Source organism: Archocentrus centrarchus, unplaced genomic scaffold (genome assembly GCF_007364275.1).
Source record: "Archocentrus centrarchus isolate MPI-CPG fArcCen1 unplaced genomic scaffold, fArcCen1 scaffold_26_ctg1, whole genome shotgun sequence".
NCBI lineage: Eukaryota > Metazoa > Chordata > Actinopteri > Cichliformes > Cichlidae > Archocentrus > Archocentrus centrarchus.
The window spans coordinates 3,678,120-3,697,812 of record NW_022060256.1 but is presented as its reverse complement, the minus strand read 5'-3'; the positions used below and the strand labels follow the sequence as shown (position 1 = coordinate 3,697,812).

General features: G+C 43.3%; 1 protein-coding gene and 1 non-coding gene across 2 annotated transcripts; one reads left to right on the top strand and one right to left on the bottom strand.

The window, feature by feature from the left end:
* The first annotated feature begins 1,755 nt into the window (after nucleotides 1-1,755).
* trnac-gca (transfer RNA cysteine (anticodon GCA)) lies at nucleotides 1,756-1,827 on the top strand. Its single transcript has one exon. It is a non-coding gene; the product is annotated as a tRNA-Cys (tRNA).
* A 4,225-nt stretch (nucleotides 1,828-6,052) lies between these two features.
* Nucleotides 6,053-19,471, bottom strand: mrpl1 (mitochondrial ribosomal protein L1). Its single transcript, XM_030723541.1, has 9 exons — nucleotides 19,326-19,471; nucleotides 17,658-17,766; nucleotides 17,186-17,453; nucleotides 16,040-16,123; nucleotides 15,630-15,701; nucleotides 13,415-13,526; nucleotides 12,872-12,972; nucleotides 11,731-11,812; nucleotides 6,053-6,202 (listed from the first exon to the last, which is right to left on the bottom strand). Exons 1-9 carry the CDS (start codon nucleotides 19,354-19,356, stop codon nucleotides 6,102-6,104), a joined length of 960 nt encoding a protein of 319 aa, XP_030579401.1. The 5' UTR covers nucleotides 19,357-19,471; the 3' UTR covers nucleotides 6,053-6,101.
* Nucleotides 19,472-19,693: the final 222 nt, after the last annotated feature.

Genomic DNA, 19,693 nt, shown 5'->3' with positions numbered 1-19,693 from the left:
CGGCCACAGCATTATAGATGAAAAAAACAGTATTTATTAACCATTTGCAAACTTACATCCAGATAATATTATACAAACCAAACCAATTAGTAAACTTTTGCATATATGTTGTTTACGCTAACATAAAACGTGTGTTCATTTAAACAAACCTTGGTTAGCACATTAATATTGTCCCAGCTACAGTGAGCCAGAGGATTGTCTCAGCTCCTCTGTTGTAATCCTTTACTTTTCACTCATTAGGAAAAACGGGCCCATGAAATCCTCTCAGGGAGACGGCGATCATAAAACATAAACCTTCAACTGGTGCATTCAGTCCAGGTTTCACAACCTTCAAATTTACATCTTAGTTCAACAGTTCAACATATATACTTTATCAAATATTTGTCTTTATAATAATAATGTTACTGATGTATCTGAATATACTTTAGGTTTCCACAGTGTTTTATAGAGTTACTGTTGAAGTCCTGAAATTAGGAAAACTGATCAAATGTTGACCTGCTAATTAATTTTTTAGTGACTTTATTACTCATGAAAACATTTTATTAATAATTTTCTAATTTATATATTGCTATGTGAACCTTCCCGTTTGTTTTACTTTGTTCTACTTTGTAAATTCTTTGGTGCCATAACTTTAATAAGGAGCTTTTAACTTTTATATATTTTCAAACAATAAATCCTCTTTACCTTGCCCCCAAGACTATGGAGGACCAACAATGTCAAAATTAAATATGACTAAATACTAAAATAAAAACAACAAAAATAAAACAAAAACAAATAAACAACAACAAAACACCAATAAATGCAAAAAAATAAAAAATAAGGTTAACGTTTGATTTTATTAAATAATTTGTTTTTTCTTTATTTTCCAATGATTGATTTATTTAGGCAGTTTTGGTCTTCCATACAGGTATATCCCTACCTTTATTACCCCCAAGGAAACAGGATAGTCTGTTCTACACGTCCTTTACAGGAAGTTTGTGCACTTTTTTCTGTGATCTTTTTTTTTTTTTTACTGCTTCAGATTTTTTCCAGTGGGCTTGTATTTCATCTGTAGTAGTGTGATGACGTGAGAGGGAGCTGTTTTTTTTCTGTATAATAACCGAACTATGGTATGTCTGCAGCGTGTTCTCGCTGATGTTTAATCAGCAGGAGTGCAGGGCTGAGATTCCTCAGTGTCACATGGCAGTAACCTGATCTCCACTCAGTCCTTTTGTCCTCTGCCAAAAACAGGGATCAGAATCGGTTTAGCCTTTGAACAAGCTTTCTTTTCTGCTGCTTTAATTCTGCTGCTTTCTGCGCTCTTCAACTATTTATAACCTGCTCCCAGCCTGCGGTGACAAAGATTAAAAATAATATAAATATATTAAAACTCTGACCTCTGCAAACAGAAAGCCTCCAGCACGACCAGAATATGGATATCATTCTGACATGTCATGAAGAGTCTGTGGAGAGTTGAACCCTCACTGAAGTCAGGCTTCGAATAGAGGTCTTATACATCTGTGGTTATTGTCACTAGAAATATAAATTCAGACTCTTCATGACGTGTGACTAAAGGGGATGTCGACAGAAATGATTTCTGAATGTGTTTCTCAGACCCCGGTGGGAGGACACAGGTGGGGATTGGTAGATAAGCTGGAAAGGAACACAGAACAGAACCGCAGCACTCATCCTGCCAAACTCAGGCGGTACAGTGAAACTTCAATCCACTGGTAACAACCCGGACACACTCATTAGGCAGGGTCAGGTCACAGAGCCGGGGGTGTAGCTCAGGGGCAGAGCATTTGACTGCAGATCAAGAGGTCTCCGGTTCAATTCCGGATACCCCCTGCTTCATGAACAGCCTCAACACCTTCCTTGACCCTTGGGTTTCAGATCCACTGTCTTACCTCGGGTTCTTAAAGCTCACTGAGCCATCAAACACCTGTCCTGTACAGCCAGGTGTGAGTCTGCATTCAGGAGGCAGACACCCTCTCTGTTATTTAGACTTCAAACTTTCCTTTTTGACAAAGCTCATATTTAGAGCTGGATGCAGTGACCTTAAACCATCCCTCAGTTATGCTGCAGGCTCAGGCTGCCTGAGGGCTTCCCGTGCATTTAAATGCAACTGTGTGTGTAGTTAACTTTCTCCCGCAGTTTGTCTGGTCTTTCTTGTTCATGGTCCGCTCCTCTCCTCTCTCTCCACTCATCTGGAGCTGGTCCCACACCTCCCACTTCCTTCAGTCTGGATCTGCTGGAGGTCTCTTCCTGTTAAAGGGGAGTTCTTCCTCCCTACTACTGCCTAATCAGGGGTCACTGGAGTTTTCTCTCTAATAAAGCAGGGTCTTTGAAATAAAGTGCCTCGGGCCAAATGTTGTTGTAAACTGGAACGATACAGTGAACAAAATAAATTGAACTTATGGGAGATTTTGGAGCGGCCTGTTAGACTGTACTCTCCTCCATCAAATCAAGGAACATCTTCCCTCCATTAAAATTCCAGAGACTTTGGAGAATCAGCTCCAAGATGGACTGAAGCTGTTCTGGTTACACACAGCACGACTTCTTTAAAAATATCTGTCAATTTCTTCAATCGAATCAGCTAAATTTCTGCAAGCACACAGATCCCTTTGATTTAAAATTGTAAAACAAAAACATTGCTTCTGCTGAGTGTCCTTGCAGTTATCATTTAATTACATTTTTTTGTTAACATTAACTATTCTATAATTTTACGCAACTGCAGCAAATCAAATTATGACTGCAGCTGTTGCTTTGTTTTTAAAAAAGCCACTAATTAGAGTTTTCCTAGAGCTCATTATGATGTCTGAGCAAATAGTCCAAAACCTCAATAAATGAAACATAGAGTTAAACAGGAAATGAGCAGCAAATCCTTCCATTGAGGCATAAACAAGCTGATCCTGCTGATATTTCTGCAGAACAGAAGGTCTCTGAGACATTTTAGTGCATTTTTGTGTCTCCATGGGGGGTCAAAGATCAAATATCTGAGCTGCACTTGAGTAAAATGGCCTCCCAACCTGTATGTCCCTACAACAGCCTCTCTTTTTAAACCCTCCCCCAAGAGGAGGCCTTTAATCCTGGAGGGGGGGCACAGTGCCTGACAGACTGAAATGAAAGATGTCATTTGAAGAGGAAACACTGAGAGAAATAAACAATAGTGGAGTCAGTTTGGAGAATGAAGGCCGAGGGTGTCGCAGACAGACATACCTGTAAGAGTTACTCTGCTGTTTCCACAGTTTTCACTGCCTCTTCCTGAAGTCTGTTTTCTTTCCTTCCTATTACATTAGCTGCTCCAACAGCCTGATTCCCCCACAGGGACCAATAAAAACTCAAACTGATCTCAGTCTTACGCTGAACATCAAACTGCACAGCATCAGAGGATTAATGTCTAATATAATTCTATACGCAGCTGGAAAGGATGACTCTGCTCTCGCTGTGGTTTGTGGTGTAAAAGTCCTGTGTTACCGTCCCAAAGACAGTTTACATCTAAAGCTGTGCTGAACCACAGAAAGAATGTGCTGGGAGGGATGTGAGAGGAAATCTGAGCTTTAAAAGGCAGCTATAAGAATATTAATGTAATTTATTTAAAAAAAAAAACAAACAGTTTTCACCTTAAACTTCAACGCACAGGTTTAACTTCACACGTATTTATGAAGTCACAAGCTTGAATTAATAAAGATAATATTCAATGCAGGAAACATGCAGCTGGAGCAGCTTAAACTGATGGGCGAAGTTAATGAATTTGCATTTTTCTGGGAGTTATGACATTACAAAGGCTTCAGTTTTACCTGTGAATAAATGCACACACATACACTCTAATAATAATGCAAGATTATAAATTATGTGAGCTCTCCTACTAAAATCCATACATATGTTTACTTTGCAGCTTTTTATATACTGGTGCCCTCTGCCTCAGTGTCAGTGTGGCTGGAGCTCCTGGACTGAGCTTCAACAGGTTGCAGGAAGACGTCAGTTTATTCCTACAGGAGTGTGGAGCGCAAGCTATGTAAACAGTGCCTCCTGCTGCTCAGGTGGCAGTACTGCACGTGGGTTTTTACCGGTTTCTCACACATTTTTACCCCGGGATAAACGAGGGACCGGCAGTTTGCATAAAAGGTTCATTATTGGCCCGGGCACCAGAACCCACCCAGTGCTCTTGACCTGTGGGAATGTTTTTTAATATTGATTATTTTAAGCCATTCTTGGAAAAAGCTTTTCAAATGTCTTTAATAGTTTTTCTCAGCTAACATCAGAAAACTGAAGGACATAAAGTTTACTGTCAGATCCACTGATGACAGAAATAAATGATGTTTGCTGATCTCCTGTGATGGAATCCACTCTGAAACTTTCAGTGTCTTACCACACACACACACACACACACACACACACACACACACACACACACACACACACACACACACACACAAAGAATACAATAAAAGCAGTTGAGGTGGATCTGACCTGATCTGACCTGTGAGAACTGTCACGGTTGATGCTCTAAGATTTTCTCAATGATAAGTTGACTGGATTCAGTTACATGTTATTTATGTAGCACTGATTCACAACAGCAGTTATCTCAAGGTGCAATACTACAGAAACCTGACAATCACACCATCCCCTGTGAGCAGCACTTTGAGATGGTGGGGAAAAGAACCCCCTTTAACAGGAAGAGACCTCTGGAGACGGACCACCATCTGCCTCAACCAGCTGGAGGGTGAAGGAAAGAAAACAGACAAACGAGGAGAAGATGAAAGCTGCGGACGTACAACAGTGGCACAAACACATCAGTGACAAGTACTCATGACATCACAGGAAGTCCCCCAACTGCCTGAGCTCATAGCAGCATAACTAAGGGGTAGTTCACGGTCACCAGCTGTAACTAAGCTGCCTCCTTTCCTACTTTTAGGAACCACAAGTCTGTTAGTGAAGAGCTCTGCTGGAACGATGTAACACTCTGAGGGCTTTAACGTGTTTTTGGATGTGAAGAGAAGGATCCAGAGATCCTATTCTGGATTTGTCTTCATAGTCCCTGTATTCTCATTTCGGATTAAAACCTGAAGCTTTGGGGGATCTGAGTGGCTGCCAGACCCATCTGATTAATAATTCAGTGCAGCACTGAATGGGTGAAAGAATGTGTAAGCACCACAGAAACTGCTGTGGACTAAAAGTGCAACAAAACAGAGTAAAAAATGCAGTAAAAGTAGAATTAATTCACCAGTTAAAAAAAAAATCAATACTGACTCAAATGAAATGACATGCTTACAAAACTATGATAAAATAACATTCAGAAAATGGTTTTTAGATTTTGTGAGTTTGGTGTTAGAGCAGGGTTAAGTTAGGTTACCTGAGGACTCTCAGCCTATTAGAAGCACCTACAGTAAACACACTCATTATGTGGCACGGTGCTCAGAACCACACACGCTGCAGTATTCTGTGATTGTAGCTGCTGCTGATTTTACCTGCTGGGTAGTTTGACCTATAGGAAAGTAATTTATCAGCAAAAGAACTGAGCCTTTAAAACAGAGTTCGGAGTACAGTATTTACATCCTAAATATACTGGTGTATAAGTACTATATGTTAAACCTGTACTGTAGTAAACTACATGAATTTTTAAAATTACCAAGTTACATTCCAACTGGTCCCATAAAATCAGACCCTACACAAACATGCTGGGGTGACAGCGAGAATGATTTTACAACAGAGATCAATCAATTAAAATTAATGAACGCCTTCCCTAGAATTCAGTACTTTATCATATTTGAGGACACAAATATGGAGATGTTTGCAAGTTTGAGCAGATTTCAAAATGAATTGGAACACCTTTTATTGACTGTGTGGTCATGGAACTAAAAATAAAGCATAATTAATTCAGATGAAACCCCCTCAGACCTTTTCTGGACCTCCTTCCTGTCATGCTGTAAAACTAGACCACTGATTTATGGCTTCCAGTTTCCTGTGTGATCGTTAATAAAAGTCACGTTTCCATCCTGCTCACCTTTGGTCCTGTTTGGATCTCCTGGGATCCTTTTCTCTTTAAAACAGCAGACACCAGCACACAGAAGACAGAACAAAACCTTTATTGAGTACAGTGAATATATACAATCTGAACCTCACTCCTCCTTTTCTGGGAGCTTCGGTACGACATCTTCGCTCTTGAACAAAATGGCCTCACTGGTGTGGCTGGCGATGATCGCTCGCTCAATGAACGGTCCTGATGAGGGAAGAAGAGGAGAAACGAAGAAACATGGGGTCATCATAAATCATGTCATTCTACCAAAACACGTGTTGAATTTATGGCTGAGCTGCTGTGGTTCCTAAATGCTTCCTCTTTGGGGTAGTACCGCTCACAGCTGATCACGGATCATCCCGGAGGGAACAAAGGTCACGCTGGGAAACCGGTACCTCCGATTACAGGACCCGTTCTTTCAGTGCTGCCACAATGAGACTGAAGCTGAGAACAGCAGTGAGGCCAAGTTACTTTGCTGATGTTTGATTGAGATTTCATGGCTCTATGCACAATTTTTCAGCTTGTTATTTCTTGATTACCAGGAGCTACGAAGGAATAATAAACCAAGAAGTCAAAAGATATAAATGTACAGTGACAGAGAACAAAGTCATACAGCAATCTGAATCCAGCTGATCAGCACTGCAGCTGCCTCAAAGCCCTGATGACACCTGAGCTTCAGCACTGCTGGAAATAATGGTCCTGATTGGAGGACCTGAAGGTTTTAATGAATCCTTCCTGCATGTGCTAAAATATCTCCACCAGCACCGTGCAGGAGTGCTTATTTCCAAAAACATGACTGAAGGAAACAGCTGATGATAATATTTGGTCAGGGTCACTCCCATCTACAGGATAAATCAACACTTTTTAATAAAGGACTCAGATGAAACCAAATCACACACAGGTTTGGAAAACTGTAAAATTACAAATAAAATGTTCCCAGTTTTTCCAGGATCTCCATAATCCCAGGACACTGTAATCCCAAACCTGTTTATGGAAACAGGACTGATGAAAAACACTGTCAGGAGATATTTAGAGCATAAAAACAGCCGAAGCCTCTCTGGATGAGAATGTTAAAATAATTTAAAACAGGAGTTTGATGCAGATCAGGCTGAACATCATGTTAAACAGCTGCTCTCGTCTCTCCCAGCACGTCATCCTTTTCCTTTTATTTGAGAGGAGAACAAACTCCCTGCAGACTTGGGCCTCTCTCATATTTACTTTTAACATACTTATGAATAGTTATTTCAGCATAGCACTCCCCGTCGTCTCCTGTTCTCAGCATTCACATCATTATTCATTAGCATATTACGTCTTTGGTCATGAATAATTCCCATAAGCCCCTCGGGGGGAGTTGGGTTTGCTGTATTTCTGCACTCATATCTGTTTTTTAGCACTTATCTGTGAAGTTTCCTCTTGTTCCTGCCCACGCTGCCACATTAGCTTCTGTCTAAGTGACTCTTAAAGACAGTAATGGAAACAAAGAAGCTAATTTCACAGTGAGCATTCCTGATATTCACATTTTCTGATGCTTCACTTCTGGTTGCAGAGGTAATTAAATCCTGCCCGGGGTCCTTGTGCGGTTCCTGTCAGGTTTGTAACGTTTGCTGGCACAAACTCAGAGAGGTGTTCAGCAAAGCCCAGGTGGCTCGGCTCGACACAGCGCCTTAATCTCTCCAAATACTGCACGGAGATGAAAACTGCAGAGCGGCAACGATGCGCTGAGTGAGACATTTCACTCAGCCGCCGTCACACGGAGGACGGCACGTTCAGGGGAGCGTTAACACTTCGAGGGTGAGCGGTGAAGACTCCCACAGGGACTGTCATCAGGCCAAACCTGCACACACTCAGGTTTACTGGGAGCAGCATCTGCCCTGCAGCCACAGACCTGCAGTCCACAGTCCTGCAGCCGCAGACCTGCAGCATCTGCCCTGCAGCCGCAGACCTGCAGTCCACAGTCCTGCAGTCCACAGTCCTGCAGCCGCAGACCTGCAGCATCTGCCCTGCAGCTGCAGACCTGCACTCGCAGACCTGCAGTCCACAGTCCTGCAGTCCACAGTCCTGCAGCCGCAGACCTGCAGCATCTGCCCTGCAGCCACAGACCTGCACTCACAGACCTGCAGTCCACAGTCCTGCAGTCCACAGTCCTGCAGTCCACAGTCCTGCAGTCCACAGACCTGCAGTCCACAGACCTGCAGTCCACAGACCTGCAGTCCACAGACCTGCATCCACAGACCTGCAGTCCACAGTCCTGCAGTCCACAGTCCTGCAGTCCACAGTCCTGCAGTCCACAGTCCTGCAGTCCACAGTCCACAGTCCTGCAGTCCACAGTCCACAGTCCACAGTCCTGCAGTCCACAGTCCACAGTCCTGCAGTCCACAGTCCTGCAGTCCACAGACCTGCAGCCACAGTCCTGCAGTCCACAGACCTGCAGTCCACAGACCTGCAGCCCACAGACCTGCAGCCCACAGACCTGCAGCCACAGACCTGCAGTCCACAGACCTGCAGCCACGGCTCTTGAGGCACATTTTCCCCCAAATTATCATTTTTTCCATCAACCAATTCATGTGCTTAAAAAAAAAAAAGAAAAATTATTCTTAATAATAGTATAACTGGTATCAGAGCTGATCCAAATAAAATGTATCAATAAAACATTTTTAAAATGACAAACTTAGATGATGATGATGCAGATTTTCTTAAGTTCTCAGCATCCAGCAGCTCTGAGAGGTGGGGGGTTACAGGCACAGGTTCACACACTGTGATCAAACCCCTGCACGCTCTGTGACCTCACAGCTGTTCTGTTTACCTGTGGGGGTGTGCCAAATGGGTGAAAACTCAAAAAGGGTTAGATGAAAACTTAAAGCTGATATTAGAAGTTTCACACATCCCCCCTCGTACTGATGCGGTGTCAGTGCCCAGTCTACAACCTCCGTTCCAATAAAGTTGGGATGCTGTGTACAATATAAACAAAAACAAATGCAGTGATTTGCAAATCTCATAATCTCATATTTTACTCTTGGAAAACAAACTGAGACATTTGATTATCTCATGAAAAATATGAGCTCATTTTGAATTTGGTTTAGCATCGTCCTGCTGAAATATGAAGGGCTTCCCTGAAAAACACGCCTGGATGGGAGCACACGCTGCAGGCTTTGAACTGAATGCTGAAAAAAAGCCAGATGCTCCGGGTCCTCTTTAGTCCAGAGGATGCAGTATCCAAGAATTTCACATCTGGATCCATCTGACCTCAGAACAGCTTTGCACTTTGTCTCGTTCCATTTTAAATGAGCTTTGATGCAGAGAAGCCGGACCACCATGTTCACATCGTTTCAAATTCAAAACTATTCAACATATTTCATAAAACGTCTCTGTTTAAACATCTGATGTTTCCTCTGATCCACTGTCAATAAAATCATTCTGTGTTCATTTTTACGTTCTGAACAGCATCCCAACTTTTTTGGAGCTTGGGTTTTAAAACTGCTTTCATTTATTTTCGACAAAAACAAAACAAAAAAACCCCTAAAATACAATCATAACTGGTCCCAGGGCCAAAAACCTGCCACCAGCACACCAAAACTGGAACCACTCTGTCCACCTTCCTACAGAAACCACCCCGGCGTCTGCTACGCAGCACCCCGCTCTCGACCCGCAGAAGTGGCTCTGCAGCAGCTTTACTGAAAGGCAGGTCAATAAGGACGTGGATGATAACGTTTTTCTGTAGTTTACAACTATTAGGGTCGTTACAGGAGGTGCAATTAAAACCCAACTGAATAAAAACTGTTATCGACATATTCAGCAAGTCAAAAGTGATAAATTGCTTTCTGCTATATTTGACACAAGCTAATATAAATTCTAAAGAGCTCCCTAAAATGAAAGTGAACAAACTTCAAATCTGATTGTTATACATTAATAATCATTTTGTGATTAATTGTTAAGTTTCCACTTCAAACTAAGTATTTAAATATCTACTAGATGGGACGGAGACTAAGAGGTACAAACATTCGTGGAGCCCTGAGAATGAATCCAATTAACTTTGATCTTCTACTTTTTCCTCTCGCACATCAAAAGGTTTAAAAAAAGCATCTGTTTGATTTCCTCCATAATGAGAACTTCGGCCCTGCAGAGCTGCTAGTCCGGCTGAAGCCCTGCAGGCGGCGTCTTTTTAATGCGCCGCGTTCACGGGGCCCTCGACCTGCTCGTTTTACTGCACGCGTTAAAACGTGAATGACTGAAAAGTGACTGCAGGACCGAAGCAACCTCTGCTTCAACACGTGAACTCCATTCTGTGAGGAAACAAATTAACTGCAAAACCATCATTACTCATTATTGTGATGAAGAGACAAATGGCTTAGAGAGCCACAAGAGTAAAGAGTTCAGGTCAGACGGGCTCTGTGGTTTAAAGAGGCCTCAGTTTCTGAAAGCTCTGCACTTTACTTAGTGGGGAAAATGTTAATGACAGTATTTAGCAAGCCCAAAATCACCTTCCTCTCTAATGAGGGTCCATTAGCTGCTGATTACACTCTGCATCCTGTAAACTGAACAAAAAGTGCAGAAAAACGCTGAGAAATTACGGAGTGAACTACCACTTAGTGGAAAAGCTGCTGACTCCTCTGCTTCTCTGCCTGATTCATAAGAGTTTGAGGAGCAGAAAAACAGCTTCACTGGAGCTTTTTTAATTCGGGGTTTAAAGGTTTTTGTTTTGCCTTAAATCATGTACATCTGACAGTGTAGTACTGCAGTATGAAAGGAAGTACAACTTTCTCAGCACTCATACAAAGAAGGGTTCAAAACTACAGACGTCTGTGTCTGCACTGGAGTCAGCTCCACCCACTGACCCTCAGATGGATAATGCATCCATGGATACATTTCTTGACTTGTATATTGCAGTGAAAATTAGAGGATTGTTTATAGTCTGTAAGACGTGGAATTCAAACGTGTATCTGGCTGATCTAAACAGCCACAGTCTCGCAGAGGGAAAAGCTTTTTTTCCTCAGTATTTTGAGCCTCCGTATCTTTGTAAGTACAGCAGATACCCAAATCCAATCTCCAGGCCTGAAAAACATCCAAAGTGTTACAATCTAACTTTTCTATAGCCAACTTTGAGCATCGATATCTCAGTTTCACACTGCAATATAAATGAAGTAAATGTACATGGGCTGAAACACTGAGGTCTGAAGGTCAGGCTTGTGTATTTATGCGTGCTTTTTTAAAAACACCAGTGGGAATGATTTTGCTCCCGACTGCGCCTCTGAGTCATCTCTTGAGAACAAGAAATGATTAAATTCTTCTCTTCTGGATGCCCATGAACGCCAGCTGAAGTACGTTCCTCCCAGCTGCATTCCCTTAATGCGTTTTTCTTCTCTTTTTAATGCAGTCCACAGCACAGGAATTATTTAGTTTTTCGGGTAAACAAGTTTAAAACACTTGATCTAGAAAGTGCAGCAGTAAGCCTGCAAACACATCCCAAAGAACACCTGGCTGGCGTGCTGCTAAACTTCTCCCCACTGTCTGCACGAGTGCTGCTGCAGAGCTGGAAGCTGAACTGGCGAGAGACATCAAAGCCATCCAGCAGAGGAAAGCTGGCACGGAGGCGTTCTAACAGCCATTCTAGCAGGTAAAACGAAATCAGCAACCTGCTATTTTATCCCTACGAGCTATAAAAACAGTTACACACAATCAGTTTGAGCAGCAGCGAGGAGGCGGGGCTTCTTGTTGTTGCTCGTGGTGATACATACCCATACTGGCCGGTCGGTGCGAGCAAACATCAGCCAGGACTGTCTGCAGATTGGCGAAGATGTGTTCACCGGGCATATCGAGCTAAGCAGAGAGAAAAGAACATCAATTAACATTAACATTACACTTCAGTCCCCATGAAGGGCCTGAGCAGACTCAGCTGACAGAAGTGCCTGTGAGAATATATGTGACACCAGCTGGATCAGGTATAGGCCACACTTTAACCTGCCATAACCTCATACAGTCAGTGCGATGTTGCTTTGCACCAGTGTGCAATAATCCGTCATGTGTGCACGATCTATCAGGGAGACCTCAAACCTCGACCCCACAGACTAGTGCAAACAACAGGCTGTATATAAAAGATGGCACCCATTGGTTTTAGAGTCGGCATTTTGAAGCCACCGCCATGTTGGTTTCTTTGGAGACAAGAGCTCCTTACTTAGAAGATGGGTGGAGAGCTACATTATCAATGAGACCATCAAGCTTGCTTAGCAAGCTGCCAAACAATATTACTTATCAGATGATTCCATTAAGAATCCACAAAAATGCACCAACAGCACAAACATGAGCGACAGCTCCTGTTCACGGACTCACATTAGTGCCCGTGTCAGCATACATGTTAATCAAAGCAGTCATCCTCTAACTGTAAGCCTCACCAGCTTCAGGGCTGATGATGAGTGATAAAAAATTCACTTAGTGACAGATGCTGTAGAGCCCAAAGCTGTTTCCATGACAGGCTGTAAGCAGCTGATTTCTGCTGGGATGCTGAGCTTTTTAACGCGGGAGTTGATGGGCCCGACTCCATGAGCGGCCGTTAGAGGCTTTTTTTGTACCGGCTCCACTTTCGGCCTCAGAGGTTGATGGTGTGAATGCAAAGCAGAGTATTTCCTGTGTGCTGCAACGGAGAACGTGAAACTGTAAAAAACCATTTCCTGCGATCCTCGTCAGACTGCATCGATTTCACGTCTCGATCCTTCTGGGAATTTATGCTTTTTTAATCAGGACCATTCACATGGCTTTACTCAGAACACACACACACACACACACACACACACACACACACACACACACACACACACACACACACACACACACACACACACACACACACACACACACACACACACGTTTGTTATGACGTACCGTAGCTATCTGCGTCCTAACATAGCAGTCACTCTCCACCAGGTACTCATGACCTGATTTAAATAACTCCAACATCTTGGGAACGTTGATGCCGACTGAGCCTGAGAGTGGAAACAGAGTTAGAGAGTAACCGATCAGCGCTGATCATCTTCTAACACATTTACATTCAGTTACAGATGTTGTCTTCACTGGGTGTAAGTGGCACTGCAATAATTAGCTGCTGCATGTCACATCTCTGTAAAAGTATAAACTAGAAATGAGAGAGTTTGTCCCTGTTCTCAAAGACTGACATCATCAGCTTCATCAGATGACTGAGAACCTCCACAGACACATGCATATGATGTTAGGATGGTGGATGCTCACATTAAAGATGGAGAATCCTTCAAATAATGAGGTCATATATGAATAATTACCGTAAGCTAAAAGCTCAGACTTCAGCTGAAGTCAGTGAGAGCAGAAATAATATGGTCACCTCGAGCCAGGGACAGCCACTCTGAAACACACTGGCTCAAAGGTTTCAGGCTGAGCTGAGACGCAGCTCACCTCTGTTGCTCTTTGGAAACTTCTTCCTCAGTTTGTTTTTCAGAGGTAAAAGCTTCGGCAGGATGCCTGGAACCGCCACATAGAAGTCTGCTGAAATCTCATCATCCAAGATCTGAAAAAACATCACACGACATTAAATTAGTTTAAGCTGCGAGACTCCTGCAGGCCTTTCTCCACCACAATCTGCTGCTACCAGATCAAACAGAAGGTCCCAGATGGCCTCATTACTTATGCCTCTTCACGAGCCATTTATGACCTGGATCCAGTTTCATATTTCATCCTTTTAGCTCTATTATACCAAATTTAATGTGTGTCCCATGAATGCACCTGAAGAGCTTCTCAGGCTGTGGTGTCTGACCTGTGGACTGCTTTGCCTGCCAAAGATGTGCTGTAGATTCTTTTAACAGGCAGTTCATCACTGCACAGATCTGTTTAAATGGGCGTGTGGGTGATATGAATACACCTATCTGACAAATCAACATGCAGAGCTGTGGTGACGCCTTATGAATGAGGGAGCAGCTGGAAATAGCACACAGTTCTTTTCTCATCAAATACTATTAAAATTGAAAGAAAATATCAACAATAAATAAACACATACAGAAAAGAAACCAACATCGTGTGTGTGGGGGGGTCCCCATCTTTTAGAAGGGGGGCTGGAGGGTGTGCTCCAACTATCGGGGGATCAGACTCCTCAGCCTCCCCGGTAAGGTCTATGCCCGGGTGCTGGAAAGGAGGGTCTGTCCATTAGTCCAGCAGAACGCTGGAACAGCTCTTTATCCTCTCGAGGATATTCGAGTGTGTGGGGGTTTGCCCAACCAGTCTACATGTGTTTTGTGGGTATCCTGTGGGAGGTCCTGCGGGAGCATGGGGTATTTGGCCTGTTCAGTCCCTGTACAACCGCGGAGAGAACTTGGTCCATTTAGCCGGCAATAAGTTGGACTCGTTTCCTGGGGGTGCTGGACTTCGCCAGGGCTGCCCTTTGTTGCTGATTCTGGTCATTTATGGACAGAATTTCTAGGCGTAGCCATGTGGCAGAAGGCTTCTTCCTTGGTGCCCTCAGAATCTCATCTCTGCTCTTTGCAGATGATGAGGTCCTGTTGGCTTCATCAGGTGGTGGCCTCCAGCTCGCAGTGGAACAGTTCGCAGCTGAGTGTGAAGCGGCCGGCATGAGAATCAGCACCTCTAAGTCTGAGGCCATGGTCCTCAGCCAGAAAATGGTGGAGTGCCCACTCCGGCTCAGGGACGAGTTGCTGCCCCAGGTGGAGGAGTTTAAGCATCTCGGGGTCTTGTTCATGAGTGATGGGAGATTGACAGATGGATCGGTGCAGCGTCTGTAGTGATGCGGACGCAGCACCGATCTATCGTGGTGAAAAGGGAGCTGAGCGTGACAGTGAAGCTGTCGATTTACCGGTCAGTCTACGTCCCCGGGGCAGACTCCGGCCACGCCCTGGGGTCCCCATGATCAGCTGGTGGAGGTGGCTGGGGACAGGGAGGTCTGGGCTTCTCTGCTCAGGCTGCTGCCCCCACGACCCAGCGCCGGATAAGTGGAAGAAGATGGATGGACGGATGGACAGAAAAGAAAGTGAGCGGGCAAATGCTCTCCTTACTGATAAATCCTATTTCCCCTCAGCTACTCAGACTGACTGTGTGTCAGCTCCCTAAACTTGTCCTTCAGTATTTATGTTAATGATCTGCCTGATCCAGTGTGTAACGCGTGATCTATGAGGGTTTTTCCCCTGTTCCCAAACAGCCCTGTTAGACTTTAAGAGGTTTATTCATTTTGGTTGTTTTTATTATAATTATGTTCTGCAGATAAACCAAGCAGAAGTAGCTTTGGGTCTCGTGGATTTTTAGTAATTATTGCTTCTAATCATTATTACTTTGAATTAAGTTGGACTTTTTTAAATGTAGTTTTAATTGCTTTTAATGCGCTGTGGTGCGTTCCTTTATTTAGCTGGATTATTGTCACTTTGCGACTCTTGCCCTTGAGAACTGCTGCATAAATAAATGTGGCTTTTTTTTGGCTTCCTAGCCAACAGAAAAGTTGATCCCAACAACTCAGCAAGAAGCCAGCGTCTGACTGGACCTTCGATCTTTTTAGTTCTCTACAAGTGTGTCTCACAAAGCACAGAAATGTGCAGAAACATAGAGAAGTCCCAGCAAACGTGATCTGAACTTACAGGATGTGTCGTCTACGTCAGTTCAACCAACTCACCGGCTGTATGAGCTCCACTCCTCCAGCAAACACGGCTCCGTTCTCCTGAGCAACTCTGGCTTGATTAGCATCCTGCAGAGAGACAACGTGCCCATTTAAATCAGATTTGGGTGTGTCAGCGTCTGGCAGACCCCAGCGATGTCATTCATTATGATCGTTAACACGCTCGTCAAAGTAACGACCCGCACCCCGTGCTGCTCGACAGGAATATTAATCAAACCCTGCTCGCCGGGTTCTGCGCAGCCACGACCGGAGCCCATTCATTACAGACAAACAGGGAGACGAATAAAAGGTGTTGCTGCTGCACATCTGAATCATGCTCTGACAAAATTAAAACAATTCATCAGCAACAGACACACAAACGGCTATGAAATGAAGATTCAGTGAGGCTGAAATAAAGTTTTTTTTACCTCTGTAAAAACTAAAACTCTGTTCATCTCTGTCTTGAAGGGGTGCGGTAAGTGCACAGTGCTGACGAAGGGGTCGACTTTTTTCTGTAAGGAGAAAAAAAGAGTCATTTATTATGGTTAACGACAGCGGGCACACCTGCAGGACAACAAAACAATCTGGAAACAAACTTAAGGAAATGTGAGGGTGTCAATCAGAGAGAAAGCCTACATAATCAATCATTAAATCTATCCAGCCACCACTTTCATGTCTCGAGAGAGTTCATAATTCATAGGAATATTAGTCCTGCGGTGACAGACGTGTGAGAGTAAGACAGTCCTGTGGACAGCACAGCAGCTCTCATGAGGTTTCTATTCCTGTGTGTTGAACTGTTTTCAGCAGATTAACTGAAACTGCTCGTGTTGCAAAGACTGATGTTGTGAATAACCCTCAGATTGGCGGCAGCGAGGCGTGACGGTGACAGCCAGAATGGGAAAGCACCAAATAAATCCAAATAAGTCTGCCAAGTGTGACTGCTAAAATTTGTCTTCAGCGCACACAAAAACACACACTCTGGCAGATGATCAACCCTCATCGGGATGTTCTTTTCTATTCTGAGGATCCAGCCTGATGATAAAAGAAAAAGCAGCCAGTCGTTTCTGGGACACAGCGGCAACTAAAAGGGTTTGATGGAACTAATGCGCGCATGCCAACAAAGTCAGAAAAGCAGGGAGCGGTTTGAAGGCACGACGGTGCAGATGTGACCAAACTCTGAACACTGGGCTGCAGCAGTGTTCACAGAGGTGGTACATGTCACAGAAATGCAGACGGCCGCATCCGTGTGTCTGTTTATGTTTATGGCAGTTATAACATTTGCTGCTTCCTTGGCCAGTCAATCGCTGCAAGGCTTTCTGATGAATACAGGACACGTTTAATGACGTCACCCGGTACCACAGGTCGCTGTCCTGTCTCTATGCCTCGGTTAAACTCTGAGACTCTAAGGTGAACAAGGCCAAGCACTTTAACTGCATGCCAGCCCTCATTGCTCTCAGTTCTCTACCCTTTCCTGCCCAATAAAAGCTTAATTAGCATTAAAACTACAAAGAACTCTGCAGATCTTTGATTTCTGATTCATTTAACATGAGTTTCAGTGTTTTTGTAATTATTACCTTTTTCTCCAGCTTCATGTCCAGCTTCAGATCAATGTAAACCGGCTGATTGTGGGGAGTGAAGTCCAACGCCTGAAATTTCTTCAGCATGTCGACTGCGTCCGCTGCGTCGTACAGAGTCCTCGGGTAGAACCTCATCACGTACACGTCATCCACAGGCGCCCACGCCGTCTTACCGAAAGGCTTATGTCTGTTTTTGTCATCGATGACCCTCTTCTCTTTCTTCACCTCTTTTTCAGCACCACATTTTTTGTCTTTCTTTAGGGCCCTGACAATCAAGAGAGGAGATGTTAACTTGAGAAATGTCTGAGTCACCACATTGGCCTCTGACTTCTCCTGAACCACCAGAAAATTGTACAAGATGGGAAAAATGTGTAAAACCATTGGGTGGGTCAAGCAGAAAAATACCTCTAGAGGCAGAAAGTCATTTCTGGGTGAAAAACATTAAAGCTATAAAGGTTTGTAAACTCACTTGACAGCTGCAAAAGTCCTGACAGGTAGATTCCTCGGCACAGTCTGCGATACACCTGAGTAAGCAGGACCGCTGGTGCTCAGTAGCTGCCTCTGACATCCTGCTAAAACTGTGCCGACAGAGGGGGAAAAGCTTCACATGGAGTTCACACAAACAGACACATGCTGCTGTTTTTCTGTGGGACACAACATCAAACTGCACACCACATTTAAGGGAGAAGCTCTGTGATGTTATAATAAACTTTGCATAAACCAAATACATCAAAGCAGCTCTTTATTTCCACCAGCCGAGCTAATGACGAGCATCAGTGTTTAATGCTACCTAATTTAAGCACACCGCTGCGCAGACAAACACGTCTCTCATATTTCTCTGTGATGTGCATCTGCAAGATGTCAGTGCGCTCACTGATTAACAGTCAAAACCATGTTTTACAATTTCAGTCATGTAAAAATCATCCACACTGAATAACACACCCTCAGTGGTGCATTAAAGTTTTAGCAGCACTTGTCACCCATCACAGTTTGAGAGAATCTAAATCTCTAATCTTTAATGTTACTGATGCTGTGACGCCAGCAGGGATCGAGGAAAGCTTGGTTACCACAGCTCATTAGCAAAAAGGAGCTGATTAAAATCATGTTCATAGAAACACAAAGAAGTAAACTGAACATATATTGTTATGATATTATCTGGGCTTTGGTTTTGCTATACTGCTATCAGCACAGATGTTTTTGGCAGTGAGGAGGTGGACCTTAAAGCTTCTCATACATGCCCTAAGGCAAACAAGCCCAGAATTGGTCCGACAGTTTAATTTGACCCACTGGTGAAAAATATTGTGAGGTCATTAATGAGGTCAAAATCATAAAGTGCTTTTCTTCAGACAAATCGGGTTACTGATTTTGTAAATGGATACTCGATAAATATGAAAATAATTTAAGTTATACATTCTAATATCAACTGATGGCAATTTCTTCAGGGAGTGGGGTAAACCGTCTCTTTTGCTTCTCTTTTTGAATTTTGATTGTGGCTCAGGCGTCTTCAAATTTTGGATTTTTACAGTGGTTTTACTGGTCTGGCCAACTTAAGATCTAATTAGGTTCAGTGTGTCCCATGAATTAAAGTGAATCCCTAACCCTGTTGTTAACGTTTGTTGGGCGAAATCACATTTTAAACTCTGGCAGTTTAACGTCCATCGTCAAAGGTTATACAAGTCCGCTGCTTTAAGTCAATTATCACTATACTCCATTAGAAATACACGTGACCTTACATTCAGCATGCATATGACCCACATCGACTCAACTACAATGACAACTTCTGGTCTGAGTGTTACCGCACATCGTGACTGAAATCAACCCTAAAATGGGTAATTTCATTAATTTAAGAAGTATCCGGTCAATGAGAGTAATGCCGATTTAAAGCAAGTTTATCGACAGTTGACAATAACAATGAGAGAAGTGAGCAAATATAAACAAACTGCCAATATGTCAAATTCTCACCAGCAGTTTGGTGACTGGTTAGCTACCAGTCAAGCTAAAAGGCTACACAAAAACATATTTGAGTCGATCCCAGTGACCAAACGAAAAAACTGAAGGACAAATGCAGACCACAAACAAATGTCCTGATTTTTTAATGTAATTTATCAAAATCCAATTTCACAACAAAACAACTGACCTTTCCACACAGTACGCGTGCAGGTTGCCATGTCTGGGAATCCCACTGGGCCGTGTGAAAACAGAGGTACCGGATAAATCGTTCCGCCTCAGAACACAATCACGTTTAAAAACTGGACGCTTTTAGATACGTTGCCTATCGTGAAACTAACAAAACGTGAATAAAAATACAGACTATCTGAAAACAGTCTGAGGGTCACACTCTTACATTCGGCACGTACTGATTTCATTATTATTTACTTATGAAGAAAGACTAAATGAACGTAGAGGCAGGTCAAATCCAGGGAGAAAACTGAGCATTATTAAAGTTTTGTTGAACAAATGGCAGGATTAATTTTTGAGCGTCAAAGCCTCTCCTCGTAGAAATGA

What these genes read in the sequence shown, in the direction of transcription:
- mrpl1 (XM_030723541.1), bottom strand. Translation starts at nt 19,356, where the DNA reads ATGGCAACCTGCACGCGTACTGTGTGGAAAG. An exon ending in ACATGAAGCTGGAGAAAAAG is followed by an intron (nt 16,124 to 17,185) that starts GTAATAATTACA and finishes TTCTCCTTACAG; the next exon opens with AAAAAAGTCGACCCCTTCGT. An exon ending in GTTTCCAAAGAGCAACAGAG is followed by an intron (nt 12,973 to 13,414) that starts GTGAGCTGCGTC and finishes TTCCACTCTCAG; the next exon opens with GCTCAGTCGGCATCAACGTT.